The 25,899-nt window shown below is 42.9% G+C and overlaps 1 protein-coding gene across 5 annotated transcripts in view; it reads right to left on the reverse strand.

Annotated features, from left to right (window-relative positions):
* Nucleotides 1-25,899, reverse strand: part of ttll7 (tubulin tyrosine ligase-like family, member 7) — a 72,579-nt gene that overhangs the window by 12,029 nt on the left and 34,651 nt on the right. For 4 of the 5 annotated variants that reach the window (XM_069694720.1, XM_069694718.1, XM_069694721.1 and 1 more), the window contains exons 11-20: nucleotides 24,654-24,801; nucleotides 23,088-23,161; nucleotides 20,137-20,272; nucleotides 14,989-15,075; nucleotides 12,299-12,527; nucleotides 11,922-11,975; nucleotides 9,924-10,213; nucleotides 8,028-8,162; nucleotides 2,966-3,046; nucleotides 889-1,049 (exon numbers count right to left, since the gene is read on the reverse strand). In XM_069694720.1, coding sequence (XP_069550821.1) covers nucleotides 889-1,049; nucleotides 2,966-3,046; nucleotides 8,028-8,162; nucleotides 9,924-10,213; nucleotides 11,922-11,975; nucleotides 12,299-12,527; nucleotides 14,989-15,075; nucleotides 20,137-20,272; nucleotides 23,088-23,161; nucleotides 24,654-24,801 — 1,395 coding nt within the window. The remainder of the gene's footprint in view (nucleotides 1-888; nucleotides 1,050-2,965; nucleotides 3,047-8,027; nucleotides 8,163-9,923; nucleotides 10,214-11,921; nucleotides 11,976-12,298; nucleotides 12,528-14,988; nucleotides 15,076-20,136; nucleotides 20,273-23,087; nucleotides 23,162-24,653; nucleotides 24,802-25,899) is intronic. The other variant, XM_069694719.1, reaches the window with a different exon arrangement.

The following is a 25,899-nucleotide window of genomic DNA, read 5'->3' on the forward strand; positions in this document are numbered from 1 at the left end:
TGTACTGTGCACTAGTTTACCCGCAGCGCCCCCCCCACCCCCCTTCCCACCCCCCCACCTCCCCCCAATCACCGAACGATTGATCCGCCCCGCTCGGTGTGAAACCAAACTGAAACTTGAGTTTCTGACCCGACAGCTCAGATGACGCCCCGACGGCTTCAGACTGAAGTCATGACCGCCCCCCCTCCCCCCTCCCCCCCGAATAACTATCGACAGTTTTAATTGTTAACCCGTGACGGTAGACATTCGGTGCGTTTGCGTTCCCCGACGTGTCAAATCACTGGACGTGACTCCCCGCTACTCCTTTCTGTTTCCCAATGATTGGTCACAAACTTTGATGTGCGCTCTCTGCTCATGTGTCAAGGGCACACACACACACAAAAAAAAGAACAAAAAAAAAAATCGCACCCGGACCGCCGTTCACAAAAAGAACGTGCCAAACTCGGGCACCGCTTTTGATCAAGTTCCGAAATTTGAAACGCTCGCTCGTTGGGGTTACGCCGTCCTCCCGCTCCGTGCTCGTCGCACTGCTGCGCAACGGGAGCTTACCGATCCGCCCTCCTATATTAGGTGCCAGGCGTACGGCGGCGGGATTGGACTTCACTGTCGAGCTCTATTACAACTCTTAATGCAACTGCCTCCTTCATTTTTCGAGCTCAAACCCAAGTTTAACTTCTTATTCTCAATTTGTACGATCCATCAGTCTGTATGTCTTTCCCTGTTTTGTTGTTGTTGTTGTTGTTTTTTTTGGTGTGTTTTTTTTTTTTTTATACCCCGCATTAAAATGTGACATTTCAACAGTTTGTGTGAACTGGTTTGTTTCAATCATGTCCCCGGCTCTCCGTCGTCGCTCTGACCCGGCTCATGGTGTTGCTCAGACTGGCCTACCCGGGGTTGGAGAAGCAGTTCCACAGGCCCTGGCCGTGGCTCCAGAGCAGTCGGTTGAAGACGCGGTTAAAAATGCGGTAGAGGTGGAGGCTGTCTACATCGGGCTCTCTCCAGATCCGCTGCAGCACCGAGCGTACGTTGGTGCGCACAATGTCCAACACCTGAGTGACACAGAAAGCGAGGGGTAGGTGGGGGTGGGAGGGGGAGGGGGGGGGGAAGTGAAAGTGACACAGCTTGGAATTAAGCATGTAATAATGAGGGAAATTAATGCTGCTCTACGAAAGGTGACAGCGTTTCTAATTGATATGCGTGAGTTGGCATTTGTTCAAACTGTAATTCGTTTCGCTCTCTCTTTTCTTTTATCTTACCTTAAAATTAACAATCACAGAGCCTAATGCGTCCGCTCAGCGACGGGGAACAAGCCCGCATTCATGAATAAATACCGGCAGATGCATGTGCACACGCAGAAACACAAACGCCAACAACATATGCGCGAGCGCATCCTGAAAACGGCTTTAATCAGGCCGTACAAACATATAGTGAGGATTTGGGCAGCTTTATCTCCGATTTATGCCTGCGCATTCATGCAGGGCGGCATTCGCAGACGTGCAGCCCGTGTCTCATTTGTGTGTGAGGCTGCGGTAGAGGTAATACAAAAAAAAAAAAACACACACACAAAAAAAAAAAAAAAACGCTGGGGCACACAGTGGAGAGCATGGGAGAGGACTAATTGCTGCACCAACGTCAGTCTTGGAGATAAGGTGTCAGAAGTTTCCCTGGCGGTCTAAGGACACCTGCCTTCCATCTCCCCTTCTTCGTTTTCCCATCCCTCCCCAGCTCGCCGCCATCCCCCCCCCCCTTTTCTCTTTCTCTGTTCCGCCCGGCTCACAGTCCACTGCTGTGGCTCTTTTGACTTTGATTCCCCGCTCCTCATTACTGAAGTGCCCATCTGACTGTGCGCGCGCACGCGTGCTTGCGATGCGAAGAGGCAAGATTTCCCTACAGCGATACGAGGCGAACGGGACATGCATACACACTCAGACAAACTGATAGATGAGTAAACACACACAGATATGTTTTGGTATGGTAATCAGACGGCAGAGCGGTGGGCGCCACGTTCCTGACCTCTGCCTGCTGCTCATTAGGCTGCTCCACTCCAAATAAAACATCAGCTCGCAGCACCACAGCTCGCGACGTCGGCCGAGCACAGTTGTGCAAAAAAAAGCCGCGGCTGAGAGATCACATCATTACTGACACGCCTACTGGATGCCATTTCACGTCTTGTTCCCTCTTCTGTTTTGTTTACATCCTATTTGGTGTCTCTGCCTCTCGCAGTCTGACATGGTAATGATCTTCATGCCTGTCTTATTTTTGTGTTTTCTCTCAAGTTTGTTTTGGGGATTATTTTTGTGCTTTAAAAGTTGTTCAAAAAGCTTTCAAAGAAATAGATAGGAGGGATGGCATATTGTCATATTCACCGGTTTTAACAACGTCCATTCTGTAGCAGGTGACAGTATAAACCCGGTGATAACAAGGGAAGAGGCAGGCCATTTATACAGGTGTCAAAAGAGAAACACGGGCCATCTTTAACACTTTCAGACTCAACATAGCTGGAAATATATCATTGTATCTGACTTTAGTGTCTGAGAACTTCATTGTAATTATTTGTGGTAAATTAACAGTTAGTAACTAGACCCAGGTCTGGTTTTTATCATTTTTCTCCTTGCACACTTGTTGGCATGTTAAATCTCTTAAGTTCAGGGCCACATTTTCACCAGCTTTTAAATAAAAAAAACAAAAAAAACAAAAAAAACAGGATAAACGTGCTGTTGTTTCTCTTCTCTTGAACTGTCTCTTGTTGTGGTTTTGGGTTATGATCTTGTCCACTCAGGAAGCCTAAGTAGTGGGCTCAGATTACCTAAATGTGTGTTCACGCAGTTTAGAAGGCGTAAATTGTAGATAGTCTGTTAAACATTGGTAGGTACCAAAGAACTTGAGCCGCCTGTCCCCTGCAGGGTAAGTCGGTGGTAAACTGGCTCATGTGTCCTGCCGTGTTGGGTCCTGGTAGCGGACTCACCTTCCGTTGTTTGGTTGAGTCCAGCTTCACTAACCAATAGGAGGCCACTTTTGGTTTGTTGTATTTCCAGTTGTCGAGAATCTGTGAAAGAAAAGGCAGTGTTAAAAAAAGATAATTATAATAACTTTTAACGTGCAGATTTTTTTCTGAACTGATCGGAGTAAAGTAAAATATTTGAAAGCAGCATTTCACAGGTTTCATTTTGATCAAAACACTACACCAGTACATTCCTGCTGCCACTGTTGTAAACCTCAGGTTAATACATTACTCTTACAGGGCAGTCGTGCTGTGCAGTTCAATCCCTACCAAAACCAACAGTAATAAAAGCTCAAAAGACACCTGCAGGAGTTGAATACACCTTTTCTTTTACTTGAGGCCAGGACTCAGTGACACTTCTTCTATAGAGGTTCCCTGTACTCATTGTTACTCTGCAGCCACTTGTCACTGCCAGGCTAGAGAACAGTTTAACTTGTATTCATGAAGCTTTAGTAATTTAGAACCGTAAGAAGGTCTCAGCTAGAAAAAAATGATTTTACTCTTTAGAGCTCATTTACAGGCTCTGACATTTGTCCTGGCAGAGCTTCTTTCATACTTCAGCTCAGACATGGAATCTGTAACGCTGCTGGGTTCACGTATCTGTTAATCTAATGAGGTTTTGGCTTTCACATTTTGGTCCTTGCTATGGAAAAGTTCCATGTTCAAACATGACAGCACCATTAGAGATAGAGCTGCAATGCTCGCAAAACGTTTAGTTTCTGGCACATCAACCGAGGCAATGGGAAATCGATTGTACAAGGTCAGAGATCGTTGTCTGCATCCCATCACTCATGATAACATTTCCGAAAAAATTAAAAAGGAGTAATCTTTGGCTCTTTAGGACAGAAACACCATGTTGTGCGAGTGTGTTGAAAATCCTCAGGGTACATGTTGTTATGTTATGTTGTTATGTTACAAAGCTCTGCTGGATATTCCCCTGCACTTGCTCCCGGTGCCAGCACTACTGTGTACCTACAGGCACAGTTATTGTTGTCGTGTTGACTTAGTCTACACCTCCCCACTGGTGCACACACCTCACACGTAAGCGTGCTAGATCCCCTGCAAACAGGGCTCCCACTGGGAGGCTCCAGTGTAAACTTTACGTGTACTCGCAAACACACACGGTTGGGTTTCCATCCCCTCAGAGGACATTACGTTGACTTTCCTGGATATTTGCCCGAACTGTTACCATCGACCTAAAACCAAGTCTGATCATTTCCATTATAGGGAGTTGTCTTTTTGAACCTAAAAGAGAGGCGGGGTCTCCACAGTGTGATTAACATTTACATACATTTATGTATGTGGACACACTGGGTAATGCAAGCCCACACACACACACACACACAAACCATCCATAAGCGTTCAGAGGTACAGGAATAAGGTACACAATAAACACTTTGTTCTCATTCAAGAAAGTTGCTGTTTACTTTATTACACATCAGAAACGTGTCCTTTTATTCTGTCGGGTAAGCCGCACGCTCGTTTGTCACATATTGTTTCGTTTCATACGTACACAAATTTGCCTCAATTAAAGCGCAACAAAATACATTTCATCTTTCGACCAAAAAAAAAAAAGCAGGTTTGGAGTGAAAGATAAGGGAGGCAATTACTCGGATACAAACACATCATTAGCCCAATTAGACCTCAACTTTAAATCTCGGAAAGTAAAAAAATGCCAAAGATTGTTTTCATGCCAAGTAAACACTCCTTTTCTCCTGAGGCAACGACTCGACAGTACAGGTGCAGTCGCTCATCTGTGTTTCCATGGTGCTCTCATTAGGGTTTGTTAACAGTACAGGTGTTGTGGTAATTGTCTCTCACAACCCTGACACGCCCAGATGTTATGCACACACATGAAATATGTCTTCGGTGTTCTTGTGAGGACACCTGTAATTTGCCGGTGGCTTGTTTTTAAATAACTTTAAAATCATCATTAGTCACAACATTTACATCTTAGAAATGCGTATTTGTTAGATCATTATCAGGGGTGCCAAAGTTGAATGTTTTTTTTTTCTATTTGAATAAGCAGAAACGAATAATCACGATCGTAATTGCTTTGATCTGAAGTGCTTGTCTTGTAACCTAAAGACACTTCACATGCGGGAAATTGTATTAAACTAAATTAATAAGAGCAAACTTTACAGGTACAGAAAGCTAAAACAACAAAACTCAGATAAAAGCTACTAAAAATAGTAAAAGTGTTGATTGAACAGTGGTGTTCTCGCTCACGTCTGGATTTTTGCTAGTGTAGTAATAATAATAATAATGATGAGAATTTAAGATAGAAGAAAGCTCAATACGCAGTAAATATCCAATATTCTCTGAATCTTCAGTGTTCAGTGGTATTAATAAACATGATCCAGAAACACCGCCGCCTTCTCTGGGCCCGAGCTCATTTAAGATGGACTGAGGCGAAGTGGAAAACTGTCCTGTGGTCTGATGAATCCAAATTTGATATTAGTTTTGGAAATCATGGACGCCGCATCCTCCAGGTTAAAGAGGAGAGGGACCATCCAGCTTGTAAGTCAGAACCAGGATGGTGGCATCTTGGACCAACAAAAGAAGAAACAAGGGACTTGAATAAATAATGAAAAGTTTTTGACTTTTTTTTTTATCATGTCGACCAGAATTAGCTGTTGTTAAAAAGCCAGCATCTGTGACGGTACGGGGACGCGCCAGTGCACATGGCATGGGTAACCTGCACATCTGGGAAGGAACCATGAATGCTGAATGATATATTCAGGTTTTGGAGCAACATATGCTGCCATCCAGACGACGTCTCTTTCAGGGAAGACCTCGCTTATTTCAGCAAAACAATGCCTAACCAAATGTGGTTAGGCATTGTTTTGCACGTATTCCAACAGCATGGCTACTTAGTAGAAGAGTCTAAACAGGCCCACCGGTAGCACAGACCTATCTCCTATTTAAAAAATTTGGCGCATTATTAAAACATTTAAATATGACAACTGAACTGTTGAACAGCTAAAATGATGTCTTCGGCAATAACAGGACAAGTTTTCACTTCCAAAACTCCAGAAATTGGTCTCTTCAGTTCCCAAATGTTTACAGGGTGTTGTAAAAAGAAGTGGTGCAAAACGGTGGTAAACATTTCAGTAGCATTTTTGATTTTAATCCTAGTGAAAACAGTCTGACAGGCTGCCACCCTTCCTGCACCGTGGGAACTGTAGTACTGAACAGACAGCTGCCTCCCATGACGGCAATGGCTGCGATGGAGGTTAGAGTCAGTGCTGAGCGCTTTCACAGTATTTATATGTTGTTGACGCGTTGCTTCTGGTGTGAATTCAACATCAGCTTCTGCCTCTCTGTTGCGTTTTTCTTAGTGAGGCTTTTTTTCCCCACTGGCAATATGCAATATCCACGTCAGCTTTTCTCGTGTAGTTTCATCAATAATTTCCACCAACGAGATAAATGCTTTTCAGGATGCATGTGTTACACCGTCAAACTACATGCGGTGTGATAGTTCTATATTGAGTGCATTGAAGTCACGCCCAACCTGAAGGTGCAAATAATTCATTGCTCTCTACTGACTTTGTTTTGCATGAAGGTACCTAAATTGTCCTTCCTGTCTGCCGGCAAACAACAAAAATGTCTAAAGGCTGCTGTGTGGTGGGATGGATGTCAGAATGTCATCTCCCATTCCCAGTAAAAGTCAGCTGAAGAATAAACATATCGGCTCGTGTGCAGATTCATGTAGACAATGATAATCTCTCGCATTCTGATATTTTCACTCTGAATGTTTTCCATGTGTGTGTGCTGCTGCACATCCCTGTGTGTAAAAAGCAGTGTGCGCGCTTTGTGCACCCGTCTATGTAGGCGCATATTACGCATATACGGGCCCTTAAACTAACAGTAAAATATCGCACCATTGACTTAAGGCTAGGTTCTCATTGGTCAAACGGGGAATCACTTTCCGCTGCCTCAAAACAGCGATGGAACAACAACAACAACGCGCCTGACCACACATCGCTTCAAGACTAACACATTAATGGTTGCTCAGATGGGTCTCCAACTATTTCTGATGTTTAAACAACGTGGGTGCTGGACTGGCAAAGGACTGGGTTGGTCTAAAACTAGCAAAAACATTTGTGTTGCGATTGGTGATGCTTTATGCAAGGTGTAAAATGGAACCCTCTGTCTATGTTTTCAGCAAGCATTTTGTCTAATCTCTTTCTTAATATCGATTTTAGGGTAACTAATAAACGAGGTGAGAAGATACTGAGAGAGTATGTCAATATACCTTTTCCTCTCTGTAGACACCCGGTGCTAAAATAATCCTTTTGGCGTGTTTCGAGAAAGCTAAAGGTTTTTTGTTAGCTTTCAAGCTTGTGATACATCTCTCAGTACTGTTGTTTTTTTCCTGTCACTGCCCGTGGTTTTCACAGTATGATACCAGCAATGGAAAAACACATGATAATGGTTGCTAACAGTAGCTGCAGGCTGGTTTCCAAAGCTATATATTGGGATGTTTTTTGTTTGAACGAAACAATTTTGTAAAAAAAAAAAAAAAGTACCCATTATTGAACAGTACTGTTTGTTCAGCTCTCTTATATTTAAATCAGCTGGATGAAACCATTGTTCTGTTTTTAGAAGGAAAAAAAAAACTATTCAAGTGATAGCGTTAACAGTAGCACAAGCAATGTGTTGGATCCAAGATGTGAGCAGAAATAGAGACGGCACTGATTAATACAAAGGAGCAGTGGGGAATAGTGCAGGGCTGCAAACTGACCGACAGGTTGTCGCTGAGGTCATTTGAAAGACAATGGGAACCAAGCCAGAGCAGACCGGCTATTGTGAAGGGAGGCGAGGAGGTCACTTTTAGTTAGGCTGCAGAGTGACCGCACCTGGCCACGAAAGAGCTCTGGGAATACAGTGTGTCTGATTTCTGTTCGAAGCTTGTACTCAATGTCACTTTTTTTTTTTTCCACCCCCTTTGTTTATTTCTGCCTTTTCTTCTGACGGTACACACTAAAATAAACTTTTTGAAATATTGCCATCCTGCACCCACCTCATCCAGCACAGCCTCGGCCTCCTCTTCGGTTTTGCCGGGAAACCTGATCCTCATGGCGGTGAGCGCCGCCAGGGTCTGACGCATCAGCTCTGCCTCCTGCTCTTTAGTCCTCAGGTTTATCAGCGGGTCGCCCTACAAACACGAAGGACTACGTATTGATACCAGTGCAGCCGTGATCATCAAATATTAGTTGACTATTAATACAAATGAAGAGAAATACAATACAAATTATTGCTATAACAATGTAACTGGCTTTTTGTCTTCATTTTATCATGGAGTATGAATACACATCCAATTTATGGCTAAGAGGAACCATTTATTGGCTGTGGGGTTTAGCTTCGCAACTAAAGCCATGATGTTAATGTCAACTTTGAAAGGCAGTCGATTGGAATATTATAAGTTAAGCCTCAAGATAAAACAGTTGATGTCACTGATTCGCCACTCATGTACCATAAACCGCAGCAGAAGAGGTGGGTGCAACAGGGTGACATCAGTCAAATGTCAAACAGTGGAAAATGATGTGGATATAGTCATGGAAATATAAAAAAAAAAATTGTTAGTTTCATCCTGATGTTTTTACACTGACAAAGAAACAATTTGAACAATTATGTGAAATCAGTGGAGTCGGCTCAATTAATCATGGTAGGGCAATTATGTAACAACTGTGACGGGCCTAATTGATACCTTGTTTAACTAAAATATTTATTATCAATGCTTTTGTATGTAGAAGGCTCCTCCAAAACAGAGTATGAAGTCCATTAAAAAACATGTATATGTTAATGATTGTTAACAATTTTGTACGTGAACATTACACCCAGTTTAAATGTCTAGACAAAAGGACATAGTGTAATGTGTTGTACAGTCTGTACTGTTCTATGCGTATTAGTCATTATCATTTCCATTTATCAGAGACAATGTAAATCTCACAGACGTTTTATGAACATGCAATTTTACCTTAAGTGTTAATTAATTCATGCAACCAGCTATTATTGTCACAACTCATTATTTCTTTACATAACAGCACAGCACATGCTATGTGTTAAAAAAAAAAAAGCCTCCTTCCAATAGATCATTGTTATTGTTAAACACTGCAATAAAAAAAACTAGTAAAACTATTTTCTGCCTTAGATTCCCTGTAGCAGCATGTGCTTATGTTCACATGTGTGATTCCTGAAGGAGACTCCAGTAAAAATCAGGAGAAAAAACTAAGTCTTGTCATTTTCTATATGAGTGTCAGGATAGAAGCACACAGCTGGTGCTCTCTGTGGCCTTTTTCAGTATAAACGTTTTCCACTTTGTTCTCTTCACAATGACAAAAATTATTGTGCTCCGTTTTATTTCATTCGACTGTATCCAAAGGTTACCAGCGTACTTGTAAAGAAGGAAAGGGAATGGAGGAGGCAGGCGGAAAGGAACAGATGGCGACATAATAGAGGGTTATTGTTGTGGGCTCCCGTCGGCCTATACAGTATTGAAGGAACAGCTAAAGTGATTCTTACTGGCCGGGATAAAAATACCAGGCGAGGAGAAAAGCAAAGGGGGAAGACCAAAGCTACGACGGCAGATCACGTAAATGATCTTAAATGAGATTCTGATTTTGGTCAAATAGAATTGTAAAGTCATTCTTGATTTTTGTTTTGTTTTTTGATTTAAACCTACTTGGAGAGTGGATCAGCAGAGAATTTCCCCTCGCAGTATTTGAAAAAGAATATTATCATTTAGACAACTCATCTGACTCCCTCTGAATTGTAAAGAGAGAGTGTGTGTGTGTGTGTGTGTGTGTGTGTGTGTGTGTGTGTGTGTGTGTGTGTGTGTGTGTGTGTGTGTGTGTGTGTGTGTGTGTGTGTGTGTGTGTGTGTGTGTGTGTGTGTGTGTGTGTGTGGAGTATCCTACCATGTTGGAGTGTATGGTCCCCAGACTGTTGCTGTGGGGCACGCGGTGGGCAGAGCCACTGCGGCTCAGCGAATGAGATCGAAGCGTGCCAGAGCTCCGCCTGGGTGTGGCCATGGGAACTGGAGGAGACGGCCTGGTGGACAATGCTCGCACCTCATTGGGCGATGAGAGGGAGGCAATAGATCGAGGGCATGAGATGGAGCGTCTGATAGGACCAGAGAGCGTCGGCGATGCAGAGGGGGCAGTGCTGGTTTTGAGTGATTTGATTGGAGGTTTCCAGTGCATGCGACCTGTAGAGACAGAGAGGAGATGGAAAGGGAGCATTGACTCACTGTCACACTTCTATTTCGTTTCTTCCCTGAGCCTGTCTCGTCGCCCCTGTCTGTCACTGTCAAGCTCTCCTCTCTGTTTTCCATCCGTTGCCGGGTGGCTCTGGAGATGAAGTGTGGTATTATTAAAACTCCCACAGCCGCACAGTGGTCCAGTGTGTCTGTTATTAACGACCGCGGCATGTGGAGTCAAAACCAGAAACTAAACAGTAGTCCTGTCTGCTTTGGGGATGGATTAAAGAGCAGCTCTCTGTCTGTCAGACACACACACAAACACACATATTCAACAAACAAATGAAAAATGAAGTCGTAAACCCATACTGACACTGTCTGTCACCCTTGAAACTCCACCAGCTTGTCTACCAGCCAGTGTGTGTTTATTATTTGTGCAGTGTGTGTGTGTCTGACATCAAGTGTGCGCACAAGTAATTATGTGTGTGTGTGTGTGTGTGTGTGTGTGTGTGTGTGTGTGTGTGTGTGTGTGTGTGTGTGTGTGTGTGTGTGTGTGTGTGTGTGTGTGTGTGTGTGTGTGTGTGTGTGTGTGTGTGTGTGTGTGAGCCTGCGTGTGGCTGCTGAACCTTCTGAGGCTTGGCCATTGCCAAATGAGAGCATTATGGGGCTTAGTCGTTGCAGCCCTTTGGTTGCTTGGTATGAAGTAGGGCTTGGCTAGGTTTCTGTCTCTGTCTGCACACACTTGTACACATACACAGATACTTTGTCAGAAAGTTGGGCTTTTTCATGGCTTTGTCCCTTATTTTGTGACAAATAGCATGAGCTAATGCAAGGGTCCTCTCTATTGAGCAGTAAAACTGGCAACCCACAATGCAACTAGAGAATGTTTTTTGTTTTTTTCCCAAGGTCGGCCCATAGACTGCTATGAAAGGTGCTTTCAATCTCACTTCTGAGAGCTGAAAGTGAGTTGATGTATGCGACTTAGGCGAAATTGAGGGAATGTTTGAGACTTATCACTTTCACTACAAAACTGAATGTTTCCGTATTAAACTCAAGGTGTTTTCAAGGTACACAACAAAAAGGGTATTTTTTTTTTTCCCCCCCTCTCTTTCAATCCGATTCCTCCTCTTCATCTCTGCCTTCACCTTCTATTCACTGAAACTACGCTGTTCAGGACACTTTTCTCCTCAAGTACTTTTCAGTGCTTCATAATTTTTCAATGTGTGTGGGTACCAGAACTGTGACGTTCAGACTCTCCTCTACTTAGTAACTCAGCAACACAGATTTACATGCCACAAATCACAGGCTGTGATCATTGTGCTCACACTTTAATTAAAATGCAAGGACTTTGGTACCAGTATATCAAATCAATTAGGCACATAAATAGAGGGCTGATGAACATCTGTAATGTAGCCGCTGCTGGCTCAGACCACCACAACCTGTACTTGTGTGTGTGTGTGTGTGTGTGTGTGCGTGCGTGCGTGCGTGTGCGTGCGTGTGCGTGTGTGTGCACCGTAGGTACTGATCAAAGCAAAATTCGCAGCATTTGTATTTAAAATTGTGTGTGCATATAGTTGGAAATGTGTGCTTCCAACTATGAATATATTATTTCCAACTGGTTAAAGGTACACCAGGCTGGAGTGTGTGTCATGAACTTGCAGCATTACAGGTTCAATTTCACTTCCCTTATTGCATCTTTATGTACATTAAAGCTCACCATATATATCTCCTGTCTGCACTTCATCCGGTATCGTAGTCAAATTCAACGTCACTAGAGACATAAATACGATAATATGAAAATATGTAGGCATATGACTGTTGTCACACTGTTTATATTTACACAGCTGAGAAACAAGTTTGTTTTAGTAATCAGGCTAACCACTGTAATCAGATAGAAGGATCCAGCTGAAATAGGAATATAAAGAACATGAGCAGAAGGAAGAGACTATGACATTAAACGAGGAGAAGGTTAGCAAGCACAAAACAAAGCAAACAACCCGGACTTGAAGGAAACAAGGTCCCCGTCAAACCCCCCACACTCAGGCTCTCCAATGAAGGCTTTCTTAGACAATTTTATACATCCGGCTGCTCTACCTGAACGCTCAGCCAAGTTCTTCTCCTTGTTCTCCCCGAGGTCATAGGAAACTTTCTTCTCCCCTCTCTTCTCTTCGCCTCTTCCTCCTTCTGCTTTCCTCTGCTCCTCATCCTCTTCGTCTGATGAGGAGCAGGAGTTATCAGCGCTGCTGCTGCTCGTGAAGTCGGCCAGGTAGTCTGGACGTTGGCGTCTTGGTATCTGACTGCATTCTGCCATGGCGGTCAAGGGCTGGCAGGGACATACACACACACAGACACACACAGACACACTCTTACTATACATAAAAGCAGAAGGTAGAAATGCACGCGCATCCATACAGCAGACGGATTCGTGGATATACACAAAGATAAGACATCAGATACACACAGGATAAACACACACAGAGAGGAAACTGATATGATAGTAAACACACTCTCTTATACGCGCACGCACACACACGCGCGCGCACACACACACACACACACACACACACACACACACACACACACACACACACACACACACACACACACACACACACCCTTTTGCTTTTATCCTCATGTGACCTTACACTGTTTTCTTTTGCTTTCTAACCCTAAACCATCTAAAATGACCTCCTTTTGGAAAAACATTCCTCCTTCCAAAGGTCTACAACTCCAACAGGGACTCACAAGGACATAAGTACAAGACCACACGCACACAAAGACACACAAACACTTATAAATGAAGATGTTGAGATGTTGTCAGCCTCGTCCCACCCTAAGCTCATTACCATCTGTCACTGGGAGACCCGGCGGTGACACGGCTAACCCACGTGTCCTCATGTGTGTACGTTTGCTCACAGGCTCATTATGCAAAAATACACAATTACACTTGCCTTCCTTTATAAGCTGTCACTACAAATATGAACACGACTGGCTTTATGCCTTGAGCAAATTTCGACCTGATTGCTTATGCAAAGGTTGAATTCAGAGCAAAACATGTGTTTTTTTCCCTTAATAACAAACGTTTTACATCTTTTACTGTCAATTGGAAAAAAAAATACTGTGTGTACTGTTTGATGTCTTTGACATGAAGCTGCTGGTGCGGCTCTGCTAACAAGAACAGGGTGATAATACTTGTCATGTGAGTTCAACTGTGAGGCATGAATTCACATGCATCACAGTTTGGAGTTCATTAAGTTTAGTATCTATTTCACTTCCTGGTAGGGGACACACTGATAGCATTAATAAAGCATTTATACATCTGTTATTCAACAGTCAGTTCAGGCAGTGCTGTCAGGCCACCCAAATTAATGGACAGGAAGTGATCACAGGGCTTACACAGTCACCGCCGGGTAGTTGTGTGGGTGAGTGATAGAGGAGGACAGAGGCAGAGAGAGATTAAATACATGAGAGGAGAATAAAAGGGAAGATGGGAACATCAGATTGATGGGGTGAGAAATAAAGAGGAGGACAAGGTGAATCTGAGTGTGGCAGCGGAGAGAACCGAGAGGAGCCCCTGAATAGATGGAGAGAAACGGAAATGAGCAAAGAGAGAAAAGGACTGCGGACGTACAGCAGGAGGGATAGAAAGGATCCAAGAGCAGACGGTGATAAACAGAGGAAAGCAAGACAAAGAGGGACGGGCAGACACTGAAGAGAGCAGATGAGAGAAATTTGTGAAGCCTGTGAATGTGTAAAATCTAACTAAATGGGGAAACATGGCAACACCACAAGGAGCAGATGTGATAAGGTGCATATCAAAAATTAGGAAGTGAAGAAGGCAGTGGAAGGCAATAAAAGGAAGAAGACAAAGATAAGCCGAGGACTCTTTCTTTGGCACTTTCTCCCATTTTACTCCCTGCCTCCCCTTTCTCTACCTTTTATCCTCTCAGCCTAAACATTTCCTCAGCAATAACAGACCTCAGAGTCCTGTCCTTCCCTCTAAATCCTGTCTCTAATCCCTGTGCCTCGCTCCTCTCGTCGAGCTTTCGCACACTCGTTGGTTCAGTTTCACCAGATGGCTTGTGAGCACTACACCCCAAGGAGTGAATCTATCCGTCACAGCACTTTCCTTCCCCTGCTCTCGATGTCTCTCCACATACTCGGCAACATCGAAACTGACGGGGCCCAAATTAATTTGGACAACAGTGATTGTGTCTGAACAAGTCCTCATTCCAGCTAAGGCCTCTCTAATGCAGCGCTGAACTGCCCTGTCGAGTCCCTAACACACTCTTTGAGTGTTCCAGCCAATTTAGCCCCGGAGTGAGAGATGGATGTAGATGTGCAGGGAAAGAAAGGGATGGAGAGGTGAAGGGAGGAGAGTGAAGCAAGGTGATGGAGGAAGTAATGTGCTGTCGTGGGAAATCGAGGGGGTGTATAGGTGTATGTGACAGAGGGAGAGACAGAAAAAGAGGGAGATAGACAGAAAGAAAGATAGCAGGGAGAGAGCGAGAAGACGGCCTGACAGCTGTCCCCTTGGGGAGTTGGGTCTTTTCTTTGGGCCGCTTTCTGATTCTTTCCTTTCTTGCCTAACCTGCCCCCCCCCCTCTTTATTTTTCTGAATTGCATCCAATGTGCTTTCTGTGGGCGTTTGCTCCAGGCAGCTGACTACTTGCCTCCCTTCTGCCACTCTTCTTTGCACTTTTTCCTAGGTCCCATGAGACAGGTGGCCCCTATACTCTCTCTCTCTCGCTGTCTCTCTCTCTCTCTCTCTCTCTCACACCCACCTTAGGGCCTCGTTGCCTGGAGGTTTTGCCCATCAGCTTCTCATCGTCCAATTCACATTGCTCCAGCAGATCCAAAATGTCCTCCTCCTACACACCGATACATACAGAAAACACAACGTGGATGAGAATATGCTAGAGGTGTTTGTTTTGGTTACATAAGGAACATAAAGAAAAAGCAAAGAGTTGCATGGTAGTTAAATCTCGATGATACACTGATATGGAATAATTAAAATGCTTTGCTGTTTCATATCTCTAATTGCTTTGAAGTCAATCAAGGTGTGAGAGAACAAGAAACTGATTAAAAAATGCGGGATGAAAAAGTTTAACTTCACAGGCACGTGTGCCTTATCTGGGGGTTAGAGAATGAGCCCTGGTTTAACATGCCACGCTCATTGGCAGCACTCATAGAGGCTGAATTTGGAAAAGGCAGAGTTACGGCCTTTGCCAATATACTGAAGCTTTGGCCATTTGGCTGTAGCTGAAATGCAGGCAAAGGTGATTCATGTTGCTTCATGGCGGCGACATGACAAGCTCCCACTTGCTGCTCAAATACAGATGAAAAGTGATTGTTTTCACTCAGATTAACCATCAAGCTGCTTTCAGGGGTCTGTGAAAAGGTCAGTGTGCCCCTGGCTCACAGTGTGTGTGTGTGTGTGTGTGTGTGTGTGTGTGTGTGTGTGTGTGTGTGTGTGTGTGTGTGTGTGTGTGTGTGTGTGTGTGTGTGTGTGTGTGTGTGTGTGTGTAACATTAGCATGTCTGTGCATATGTGTACAGTGGCATATTTCCTTCCTCAATGGGCTCACAGAGTTTCTCTGAGCTTTTGCTTCTTTCTAAATGTCATGTGGGGGTTTTTTTGTACGGTATGTTGGTGTGACTATACTGTGCGCTTATGTAACTACAAAAGCCTTTTGTAGTTCTTGTGTCAGTGTGAACCTGTAAATATGTCAGCCTGAAGAGGACTGAGACGCATCAGTTGATCAGACGGTCGAGCTGCCATCTCAATAACCTTTCACGAGGTGAAAGCTTCCTCACCCGCGGTGGTTCAAAAATCACTGTAGACCCCATCAGCTTGTTAAATAAAACTGAAGCAAATTACATGGATGTTATGACGTGTTTTGCAACACGGGAGAAGCTGTACTTAACACATGTACAGAAATTACAGACAAACTGAAAGCTATTTACGTTGTCATAAATACAAGTGTTTATAAAACAGTGAGTCTAAATCAAATGATGCGGATTTAGATCGTATTTTGTGATCACTGGCTGCACAGTCACAACCAAGCATTTCCCAACTTGCTCAGATTAGGGCTTTTCTGGCTGCATGTTACAGTACTATCACAAATGATCTTTGTCCATGTCTGCTCATAAACTATAGTCTCCAAACTAAGTACTTTTTTGGCACTGGATGACCAGCCATGTTTACAGTGCTGTCCAGAGGTCCTCAGAGCCCCTTCTTTTGTATTACTATCAATTCTTTTGCTATTGTTGGCAGCTTCTGCTCTGGCTTTCTCTGGCTCCATATTTCTTGGCCATTTGAGAGATAATAGTCCATTTTTGTGGTGATGCAGTCAGAAGATGCTTTCCACTGCTTAGAAATGTATATCCTCCACAGTACAAAAAATAACATTCGTAAAAATGGGCTTAAACACATCAAATCTGGCCAAGACCCCCCCTCCCCCTCATTTGTTATGCAAAGGAAGATAGTCTCGTTGGAGAAGGACAGACGATGACTCCACCAGTCCCACTATTTAGCAGATAACATGTTCCAGTTTTTATAAGATTCCTACATAACCAGCAGCTGTAAAAAAAAAAACAACAACAACTCTGTTCTACCCTTATATACTACATGTTTGTGGCATGTGCTGTTTTTTTGCTGTTATCTTCTTTGCCTGTAGATGGTTCACATCTGCATAACTGCATTTCTACATTGCTGCTGTAGTTATTATATGTAGTTCATTGTTTTGCCTGTAGGTAGCGCCGGTTTAACCGGAGCTGCAGGTGCATCTGCTCTGACTGTTCCCAGTTTAATGTGCCTCTCGTCTATGACACTGTTTTCAATTTAACCTGATGTACAACACATTCAGCAGGTTATTGGTGTTTTCGTCCCATTTTACACGTACTGTGTATTAGTACATTTTGAACTGAGCTGTGCACCGCAGTAAAAAGGGTCGTCTTACCACAGGAAGCAAAAGTTTATGATTCATGAGGGAATGAAATCCAGATCCAAATCTATTTAAATACAAAGTGTCTACTCTTCATAAAGCAGAATACTTCTTCTAAAGGCTATGGTGTTTTTTTGTTGTTGAAAGTTGGTTAAAAACAACGAGTTTCCCAGATCCTTAATATCCCTGATTGATGTACATATATTTGCAGCACTTGCTCTTTTAATAGGTTCTACAACAACTGCCAACCGCCTCAAGACAACTTTGCAGTTTGTGTACTGGTGCTGTTCTGCACAACAGGCCGACTGAGAATGCTCCTGCATGACAACAGTTTTCTTTTTTGTTTTCAGTATCTATGTGAAAACAAACTTTAGGAATAGGAGGACATCAGCTGAGCTGGCGGGAAACTCAGATAGCTAACAACAGAACTAACCACTTGATGCATAACTGTCAACGTAACTGTAGTGGAAGTGGGGAGAAGGGTGATGCAAACCCTGTAGAAACCGATGTAACCTGTGGCTGGGTTTTGTGTAGCACAGCAGCTCGGGTCTGAAGGGTGCTGTGCAGTCAATCAGCATGTTATCAGCAGGATTCCAACACAGGTTTTACTGTCTTTGATAGCGTGACAATACATGACATTTTTCAATTCATGGCCCTGAGAAGCCCACAAAGACAGCAAACATGAGTCTTGAGGGGCAAAGTTTGTCAGACATGATAGATAAGTTGATGGCTTGCTAGAAAATGACCTCTGGCCTCTTGCAACAGGGAAAAACTACCCAAATGGGCAATGCTTCTCAGCTGATGAATAAAGAGGGTGGGTCGATTTATGTATATTCAAAACAGTTAAAAAAAAAAAAAAAAATTAAAAGATGGCTGTGCTAATGGTTTTAATTGGGATCAGACCTCACTGCCTGCTGGTACACTGACATCCATAGGACTGCAAATAAGCCGTGTCACATTCATGAAGCCAAGCAGTGAGAAACAAAAAGCTCATGCTAAAAAGCTCGTGCTAAATAATGGTGAGATAATTTCTACATTAAAAAAAAAGTATGCAGAGCTACTAAAGCAAAGAAAAAGGCTAAATTACCCATGCCTGAACTTCCCCCTCTAATGAGTTATTAAGAGTAATGGAACCAATACCACAGTGGCAGTGCAAATCATAAACACGTCATAAATACATCACGCACAGAACACGCACACAAGTGGGTCTTTGTATCCTCAGTGTGAGTGTGTGCTATCAACACTAATGAAAGTTTCACAAACAAACCCCCTCATCTATCCAAAGTCCTTCAGGAAAAGTACATGAACACATGTCTTGTGCTTTAAAGTAATTAGGCTCCAGGACCCGCACACGGGCAGAAGGTGGGAGAAAAAAATATTCCATAAAATATGTTACTTGTCTGATGAATGTCACTAAACTTTTGCAACATCCCTTCTTCATCATAAATGGTCAAGATTAGTATCTCACACTCAATAAGGACAGTCCAGTTGTCAGTCATGATTGTATTATTAGATAGGAAACACTGGAGCTGCTCTCTTTTCATTCTGACTTTGAACAAAATCCACATCTCTGTGTGCTAATTAAATTAACAGACCTGGTGTTTGGGCTCCGCCTGATCTGAGATTGACATCTCTAAAAAAAAAATCTCCACAGAAATAGAATTATTGAAATGACACAATAACAAAACTGCACAGGGCTACAATCTGTTGAGGTAGTTTCTATAAAAGCTGCAATAGTTGCATATGACGGCGCTTTGATATGAATTAGTAATGTCAGTACTACTGTTAGAAATATCCATATTCAGTATTCACTATTACTATTCAGTTGCCAAAAGCAGTTAAGGTTTCTTTGTTTCATGTGCATCATTCCTGCTCATCAGCGCTTCTTCTCCCCATGTCTTGAATTATTACACAAAGCCCTCCTTTGTGTCTTTTTGTTTCATTGATTTGTTCTTGAATACATAACCAGACATGAAAACACAAAACTCAAGTCTCTAAAAATGATCTCACAGGAAACAAAAGTGACAGCACAAAAATCTCGATCAGCATCTCACTATCTTTTTTACTTCATGACGACTTCTCTCATCTTCCTTTTGTCACCATTTAAACACTTCACGTTTCTTTCTACTGCTGCTCCCCCCCCCCCTCCCGTAAAAGTCAGGTGGTATATAAATCAACTTTTCTCCTTTGCAAAGTCTCTTCATACATTTGTCTTCAGCTGAAGCTACATTCCTTCTGATACCAGACAGAAAATGTCATTTATATACGTACGATGACCTGAACCGCTGTATTAACGAGTTGCTAAATGCATTCCCACACAAGTTTGTGAGTGTGTGTGTTCTTGCATTCACATGTATATATTCAAACATCTTGACAGTTGTCATTGAATGAATAAAAGACCTGCAGAAAAACAGATTAAATGTGTGGGCAGCAACTTTTATCAACCGAAAGAAAATAGGATAGGATGCAGAAAGAGGACGAGGAAAACTCAAGTGTCAAACTGTAAAGAAAGAAGACTGACACTGTTGTCTGGGATTTGATTTGCGTTTAAAAGCGAATAAATATTTGTAATAAGACGGAGTGAATGGCAGTGGGAAGGCTAGGCAGATAGAGAGGAGAAGAAGGACATTGTCAGACGTTCTAACAAATACCAAGGACTGCGGCATACTTTCTGCATTATGTGCACATCCTTTTTGTTCTCTGTGGAGAGAATCTTAATAGAAATGTGTGTGTTTCTTTACTTTGGCATGTCCTTGTCGACAAGTGTCTGCATACTGTGGGTATAATGTTTAGGTGAGTCTCTGCAGGTGTGTGTGTGTGTGTGTGTGTGTGTGTGTGTGTGTGTGTGTGTGTGTGTGTGTGTGTGTGTGTGTGTGTGTGTGTGTGTGTGTGTGTGTGCGTGCGTGCGTGCGTGTGTGCGTGCGTGTGTGTGTGTGTGTGTGTGTGTCCGTGTGTGTCCGTGACTGTCTGCCACTGACGTACGTGCCTTCATTTGTTTCAGAGGATTATTCATTTCCTTTTGAAGTGAGGCAGCTCGCCCGGCGAGAAAGGTCTGAAAGGCGGCCGAGAGCAGGCTTTCATACTTTTCCAACAGCAGCTTGTCGTCTGGGGGGTAAATACGTCTGTAGGCCGCAGAGACAGAGAGAGAAAGGCGAGGGGAGTGAGAGAGGAGTGGAGAAAAAGGGTGAGGAAAAAAAAGAGAAAGAAAAAAAAGGTTATCAATGAGGGGAGAAAGTAGATGAGAGAGAGCAAACAAGTGAAGGAATAGAGAAACAGAAGAGGGGAAAAAAAAAAGGGTTTGGGGGACAGAATTGGGAGGGAGGGAGTAGTCGGGGATAAAGGACAGAAAAAGAGGAGGGATAAGAGAAGGGGGAGGAAGGCGGTCGGCAAAGAGATGGAGAGATAAAGAAAATAAGAGAAAAGAATGAAATATACAGAGGGAAAGAGAAAACGAGAAGAGACAAGCGGACAGAGTGAGGCACAGAGAGAGGTCAAGGCACAGCAGGTCAGAGAGCAAACAAAAGGGGGGACAGAGGTGGAGAAAATCACGTCAGTGAGAGGTGTGAAAAGACAAAAGAAAGGTGAGAGGTAGGATCAAGGAGACAAGAATGAAGAAGGAGGGATCAAAGAGAAAATACAGACAAAGAAGTATTAATAGAGACCTTGAGTTAATAAAAATGCACAAACTTCAGACAGCCAGTCTTTTAACATGGTGTATTGCATGAATACTGCTTTTTTTTTTTCACTCACCCTCACTGAGACGTGCACTTTACTTCACTGTTTTCTGTAGTCCTTTGCTAATGTGCCTGTTCACACATTCTGCATGTGTGCCCTCAAGACTAAAATAACAGAGCTCAGTGTTTATCTTGGGCCGAAGGGGATTAGAGCAATGTATCTCTGCCTGGTTATCCTCCTAATACATCTCCAAACTCCCCCACTCATCGCTTCAGCCATCAAATCTAAACAATGTTAGCGGTGTAATCAAAATAAACACTGGTCAGTGCAAGTGCAAGGAAATAGTTTGACATCTGCACAGACATATTAGGAGCAAAACTCCCTCCAAGTTGGCCTTCTTTTTTTTCTTTTTTTATCAAGAGAATGTTAAAAAAAAAAAAAAAAAAAAAAAGTCAGAAAAAACCCCCAACTAAAACTATAGATGGATGCAACAGTGAATGTTCTACCATGACAGAATAAATATCGATTTATTAACTGTTTCTTTTAAGCCAGGCGCACATTTAAGAAGTGGATTTCAGTGCAAGTCAAGTTAAACAATTTCACCATAAAACCTTTAACTGCACCCCATCTGCCATTAACAGTTTTATGCAGAGTTGCGGATCTGGGCACGTGATTTCCATATTGTGGAGAAGTTGACCCAGTTCTATGTGTTAATTTAGTAACTGCAGTTTCAGATCAAGCAGCTGCTCAAATGTGAGACCTGAGATGAACGAATCACCTTCCTTCCTTCTCTTGGCACGATGCTCTGTGAGATTTTCCAACTACTAATACTTTGGTATACTGAGGTGCATTTTCTTTTAAGCAGCATGGACCAGATTCTTTTTCCTCGAGATACACTTGTAATATTTGAGAAGAGGCAGAGCTTCGTGGATCCTTAAAGAGCAAAATGAAACACTTGGCTGGAAAGCTTGAGGTCAACACTGCTCAGTCTTCTTGGCACCTTTTATATCTGAACATATGCATGTTTTATTTGAGTGTGACCCTTCAATATGAATTCAATAAAATGTGTCTGACGGGGCCAAAGGCAAAACTTGTATTCTTATTCCCTTTACATCGGTTTAAAACTGTCTTGGTCTTGGTAGACAGTATCTTAAAAGTCTCCTGATTCCAGCCGCTTAAATGAAGCTAAATGAACAGCAACAACCAGCTGGGTTTCCCTCGGATGCCACAGCGCCCTGGCTTGTCTCTACCTCATACAGGTCTCATCTAATCGCTGAATGTAAGTAAGTTCATTACCCAAACTCATCTAATGAGAAGCAGTGTGTTAATCAGACTTCAGTGCTGCGCCGGGACACCATTTGAATGCTAAGAGGTCTTTATTAGGGGCGCTCCAGACAGACCTCAGCCTGCGTGATTGACTGTCTGGCTGCCTGTCGAAAAATAGGAAGGAGGTGACAGCACTTCATGCAGGCCTGGATTAGTATTCTCACGAGCCACTCAGACAAGTGATGAGTCAAGAAGTCACTTAGACTTGGGGAGGCAGCGAGAAGGCTCTGTGTGTGTGTGTGTGTGTGTGTGTGTGTGTGTGTGTGTGTGTGTGTGTGTGTGTGTGTGTGTGTGTGTGTGTGTGTGTGTGTGTGTGTGTGTGTGTGTGTGTGTGTGTGTGTGTGTGTGTGTGCGTATGCGAGCACCATTTGTGTCTGTCGGTCTGTGTTTATTGTGCCGGAGCTTGTGCAAAACATTAAAGAGAGTGTATTTTTAAGTGTGTGTGCACATTGGACAAAGAATCAGCGGCAGGAGGAGAAACTGAGGGAGTGAAGGAGCATTAACAATTTACAAGGGACTAGCTGCAAATCTGCACTTGGTGTTGCTGAGTCATGCTATAAGGTGAATCTGCTCCATCTGTGCGGTAACTATTAAAAATGGACATGTCTTCCAGAGTCCCAGCTGGAGTTTGGCGAGAAGAATAGAGCTGTGGGGGAGAGAGGAGACGGAGGATGGCTTGCAGCTGTCAAGCAAAGTATACATGCTAATTTAAGTTTCTAATATGCTGCAAATGGAATATTGCTCAGTGGTATGACAAGTTGAACCTTGCCATTACATACTGCCCCTGACTTCTTTTGTTACTCTCCATTTTACATATTATCCCAGTCTAGGCGCTCTGCAGATGACCCCATAAATGTAAGCGAGGTGGCACGAGTACAGTGGGTGGAGTTCCTGGAGGGAGAGACCCTTTTCCCCAGTTGTTTGGCTCTCTCTTACCTGTAGTTTCCCAGATGTTGATTTTCATGCTCCTCCCTGGAGTTCTGTTTGCGAACCTGTGCCAGTCGCTCTTTCTAGAAACACGCAAAAAAACAGAGAAAAGTCAAAAAAAAAATGTGCAGATGAAAATCGCTGCCAAACAACACTTTCGTGAGAGAGAGAGAGAGAGAGAATAAAGTCTGGCAAAACACAAGGCAAGACGGAGAGAGAATCCAGAAAGAGTCTCACCCATCAATAACTCATAATTCATTCAATTTTCTCTGTTAATCAGTCCATCCAGAAGTTTTTTTGTGATTGTTGCGATCAAAAATGCTTGATTTTGCAGCTGATTTTCTCGAAACTTGCGTTATAATTTGCAGAATTGAAGTGAGTTCTTTCGCAGAAAATTGTGGGAATTTGAAAAAAATTACAAATTGAGAAAGACAAATTTACATTTTTTTTTTAAAGCAATACCTGATAAAGGAATAAATATGTAAGCACTTCCTGTGATAATAAACATGCTACACATCAGAAATATTTTTGTTCTAATCTTTTTTTTTTTTTACTTATTTATTGAACTTAGAGAACTGTGGGGCTAAGAAAAGGTCTCCTGGAAGATTTCCTGGAAGGACTGATTAATAGTACATTACAAAGGTGTACTTGTGGAACCACTACAATATCAGCGAGCACAGCGCTATATGTGCCTTCAATGGACCAAAACCTAGTTTTACACTTCAGCCAAAACAGCACTCAAAAATGAGGTGATGCCCTTTTTAAAAAGTGCCTCTACGCCATCTTTCCTTATTCCCACTGATTACTGCCATGGCTAATCAAAAGGCTAATCAAAGAGAGTGGGAGGCAGGAAAGTACTAGTAGCTGCCACTTTTCCCATACAGTTGAGGAAAGCTCCCCCGCTCCCTTCATCTCAAAGACAAAATTATTAAATGGTATGCCTTTCTCAGAAAACTTTGACTCTTTTGACACAGAGTTAAGAGAATGTGAAACTGAGTTTCTGTTCAGGCTTTCCTTCTTGTTTCAACTTCAACTTGTGTTTCTAGCATATAACGCACTGGTGTATTGGCTGGTTGTTTACAGGAGTAAATTAGCCCTGTCTAATAATTCATATATATATATATAAACATACAGATACTCTATGATTTTGTCTGAACACATCTGTGAAAAGAATCTGTCCCTGAAAGACTGAAGCCAAACCATATTTTGTGCTCATTTTGGTGTGGCCTAAAAAACTGTAAAGGTGTATCATGGCTTATGATCGTGGTTCACGACTGTACAGCCATTGTTTTAATCCCCAGGCTGGATTTGAATGTCTGGGTGGGGAAATGAATGAGTATCGCTCTCAACTCTCTTGACCACAGTTAAGGAGCACCACCTTGAACAGGTGCTTAGCATCCCAGATGCTGCTCTGCAGTTGGTCAGTGGTCAGCAGTTTAGAAAAGTGTGGTTTGACTTAGGACATCTCAGATGGGACGGTGTGGTAATGTGTGAATACAAAGCACGATATCAGCAAATCTTGACTTAATGAGTAATAAGGTTTAACAGGAATGTAATGTTCTATTTGCGCCTTACCAGCTGTTCTCTTCTTCGTTCCAGTGTGTGCCGTTGTTTCTCCCAGTCAGAAGATGCAGCCGAGGGTTTCTTTATGGAGCCGTGACCGTAGAGTCGTCTCTGAGCTTCTGCCTTTTGCTGGGCCAGGTTGCGTTTCTTATCACTGGCCCTGGATCAGCGTACAGCAGGTAGAGTAACACCAAGCATATTTAGAAACATATAGAAAAGGTTTAGACTATTGAAAGTAGATTAACTAAAAGCAAAACCATGAATGCAGTTTAATGGTTTTGGAGTTTCTGTCTCTTCTGTCTCATCCACACTAGAGATCTCACAACTTTTACAAAAATACTTTGTGGGCTATATTTTAACAATCAAAGCGTTCGCCCTGGAGTGCATAGAGCAAGTAGAATAATGATGTGTCCAGATCTACTTTTGCTAATTTATTGGCAGATAATCTGAGCACACAGTAAGGCACAGGATTCAGAGGGGTTGGACTTATTGCCCTAATTAATCATAGGTGTTTTGAATTGAATTGAAGCACCACCTTTAAAGGCAGGTGCGCTTGCACCTTGACAGATTGCTAATATACTGGCAGGTTCGTTGTTGTTGGTCGATTGCAAAATCACTTTCTGTAAGCAGCATCAACAATGTGCCTGATCACACCTCATTTTAAGACCAACACGCCCCCGGATGCTCAGATATGCAGACGTACATTTGCTATCTGAACAGTTTGCGTGTTGCACAGAAAAATGACAACTGTGTCGGTCCGGAAGTCGGAAAGACACTTGTCTTGCACTTATCAACGCTTTGCACCAGGTGTAAGACAGAGCCTCACTTGTTTTCTGCCAGATTTGTTTGAATATAAAAGTTGTTATTATTGTAACACTGCATCCTACTCTAATAAAACTAACAGAAAATGTGTTTTAAGAATGCTGCAAACTATGATGAAGTTCCCTAACTGACAAAGTAACCAGAATTTGCCTTTCGATCATCACATCATTGTGGTGGCAGAAACACCCTCACGAAACATTCAACCGCACAAAGACAAAGATGGAGCCAAGACTCAAACAACTCTGAGATGAACAGGACCAGACAGCTGATTCTGAACAAGTGGGTCGCTGTGGTCTGGAGAAAGGGCAATTCATTTTAGTCAATCGCTGGCCCTTTAAATTGGATATTGAGTGCTGTTGGGGGGCTGAGGTTTATCAATGTCCACGCCCGGCCGGCTTTGAATTGATCCCATTTGATACAGTTGGTTTTGTGAGCT

Source organism: Brachyistius frenatus, unplaced genomic scaffold (genome assembly GCF_029030835.1).
Source record: "Brachyistius frenatus isolate BFR_SWC_R1_liver_20210118 unplaced genomic scaffold, ASM2903083v1 Contig_18, whole genome shotgun sequence".
NCBI classification, from domain to species: Eukaryota; Metazoa; Chordata; class Actinopteri; family Embiotocidae; genus Brachyistius; species Brachyistius frenatus.